This window comes from Buceros rhinoceros, unplaced genomic scaffold, assembly GCF_000710305.1.
Source record: "Buceros rhinoceros silvestris isolate BGI_N320 unplaced genomic scaffold, ASM71030v1 scaffold16958, whole genome shotgun sequence".
Classification (NCBI taxonomy): domain Eukaryota; kingdom Metazoa; phylum Chordata; class Aves; order Bucerotiformes; family Bucerotidae; genus Buceros; species Buceros rhinoceros.
This window is the reverse complement of record NW_010425298.1, coordinates 18,684-20,990: the sequence shown is the minus strand read 5'-3', so window position 1 is coordinate 20,990 and position 2,307 is coordinate 18,684. Positions and strand designations below refer to the sequence as shown.

The 2,307-nt window shown below is 38.1% G+C and overlaps 1 protein-coding gene across 1 annotated transcript in view; it reads left to right on the top strand.

Annotated features, from left to right (window-relative positions):
- Positions 1 to 2,307, top strand: part of CUL4B (cullin 4B) — a 22,390-nt gene that overhangs the window by 12,437 nt on the left and 7,646 nt on the right. Inside the window, exons 9-10 of the mRNA XM_010141092.1 lie at positions 385 to 452; positions 1,616 to 1,734. Of these exons, the coding sequence (XP_010139394.1) occupies positions 385 to 452; positions 1,616 to 1,734 (187 nt within the window). The remainder of the gene's footprint in view (positions 1 to 384; positions 453 to 1,615; positions 1,735 to 2,307) is intronic.

Here is a 2,307-nt window from a genome sequence, read left to right as displayed (position 1 = left end):
TTTTTTTTTTTTCCTCCTTGGTTTGTCTCCCAAGACATGAATCTCCTCCCAGGAGGTGGGTATAAATATATAACAGGAGAAGGTATATTTTTTGACAAACTTTTGCCATCAGTTTCTTCACTGATGGAATTGTTGTCCAGCTGCCTAGAGGTCATGTACAGCAGGCTTATGGTGTGAATTGAATTCTCAGTCAGCAAAGACGAAAAAAGATTGCTTACTGAGGAGGAAAATGGATAAATATTTGTATAATCATTTTAGGTCCTTGGCCACACTTAATGAGAGCACTCCCAATGACAAGTGTAGTTAACGCAATGTCAAAAAAAGGATTTAAAACTGCGGATAATGGAAAAAGGAAAGTAATTCTAAACATTTTTTTTTTTATAGGAAGCCACTAATTGCTACTGTAGAAAAGCAGCTTCTAGGTGAACATTTAACAGCCATTCTTCAGAAAGGTAATCTTTCTTCTTTATAGAAATGTTTCTGATTACTGCTTTGGGGCTTTGAACTCCTGTGTTGAGAAAGGAAGTTAGAGATTCAGGTGCTGAGGGAGAACACAAAACTACGTCATTCTTTAACGCCCTTCTCTACTCGGTTCATGGAATAGCATTGACCATTTTGCAGAGGACAAGTACCGTTTTCCTTGTCAGAGGTGAGAAGATGCGGTGCTGCCTTCAGATACGCGGCAAAGCAAAAGGAGAACTAGAATAGGGGACTCTTGTGTTCAGTGTGTTAAATATTAGCATTTTGAAGACTCAGGTAAAGGAGTAGCCTTAGAATCATGGCTGTACCAGAAAGGGGAAACATTGATTACCTGCTGCTTGCAAAACAGAACTTGTTTTTTTTTAAAAATAAAAGTACAATCTGAGCAATGAAGTACGTTGCCTCGGTGCTGCAATAGTCTCTGTGGAGTCAAGTGACCCTCTCTTGCTCTGAGGGATAGTCTGGAGATAGATACGGGTGCAGTAGGAGTTGAATAATAAAAGATAATGATAAAGTCCTTACTAGCCAGATTCTGGTCAAAAAAATGTGAGCATCTTCCTGAATGTCTGTAACAGACTCTTTACTGAGAGGAGTGTCGAGTTCACAATATTTACCTATCTACTCTCTTAGAACCTTGTTGTGGGTAGCACCAGGCCTCCAAAAAGTTAAAAAATGAAAGATAACAATATTTCTTGAAGCTGGTTGTCTTCAGACATCTGTAAAATGTATTTTACAGGTGGAATTGAGACTCAGAGCTCTCTCTTGCTAAGGAGCCTTTCCTACAGATCAGTGAAGTGTAAACGTTTCAAATCTTTAGGGAACAGTAAAGCAGAAGTAAGTAAAGGGGTTGTGAGAAGTGTGTTGTGTAAAGTACATATAGCTGAAGATACCCAGTGCAATAGCAATGTCTTTAAGGTTTGAGCCAGTTCAGGTAGCCATTCTGTGTTTTGCTGTTAAATTAGGTAGCTTAACCAAACTCCAACAGAAAAAAAACAACCCCCAAAAAAACTCCACCAACATTAACTACTTCTTTAAAAAAATGCTAGCATCGAAGAGGTCCCTTACTGTAGTAATACACTGCTCTTTCTTTGGATTATTCTGGTTTTAATTTCTGTTGAAATTCTCTGATGTGCAGGTTTAAACCACCTTCTGGATGAAAACCGAATTCAAGACCTTTCTCTTCTGTATCAGTTGTTCAGTCGTGTGAGAGGCGGAGTACAGGTTCTCTTGCAGCACTGGATTGAGTACATAAAGGTAGCCTTCCCAGAATTCTGGAACAGATACCGCTGTTGTATCGATGGGATTTATACACAGATATTTGAGTCATCTCTACAAACTATTGCATTTTTCTAAGAATTAAAGGACTACTTGCTTAAAAACGTATACTTAATAGGTAGCTTTTAAAACTGTACTCGGATAAGTACAGTAACTGTTCTTGTCCTGGCAAAGAAAATACCGAATGTTCAGTTGAATTATTGAACTCCAAATAAATTTGGACGTTTTACCTTGCTTATAGTTAGTTGTGGGGGACAAGTACATTTCTCCAATAGGCATTTTGGTAATGGCAGAATATCTCTATCTTTGATTCTTCTTGATAAAACTCCTTGTCAGAATGAGTGGTAGGTTAAGTTACCAACCAATTGAAATTCAGAAAGCACTTGAACATCACTTAAGATGTTTCAGCTTATTACTCAGTGAAAACATTAGCTCAGAAAGTATGGCTGTTGTGAAGGAAGGCTTTGTAATGCATAGGAGTACTGTTAAATAAAACTAAGGTTGGTGGGAGCTTTACCTGTGTAAAACCTGACGATACAGATGTTTAGAAAG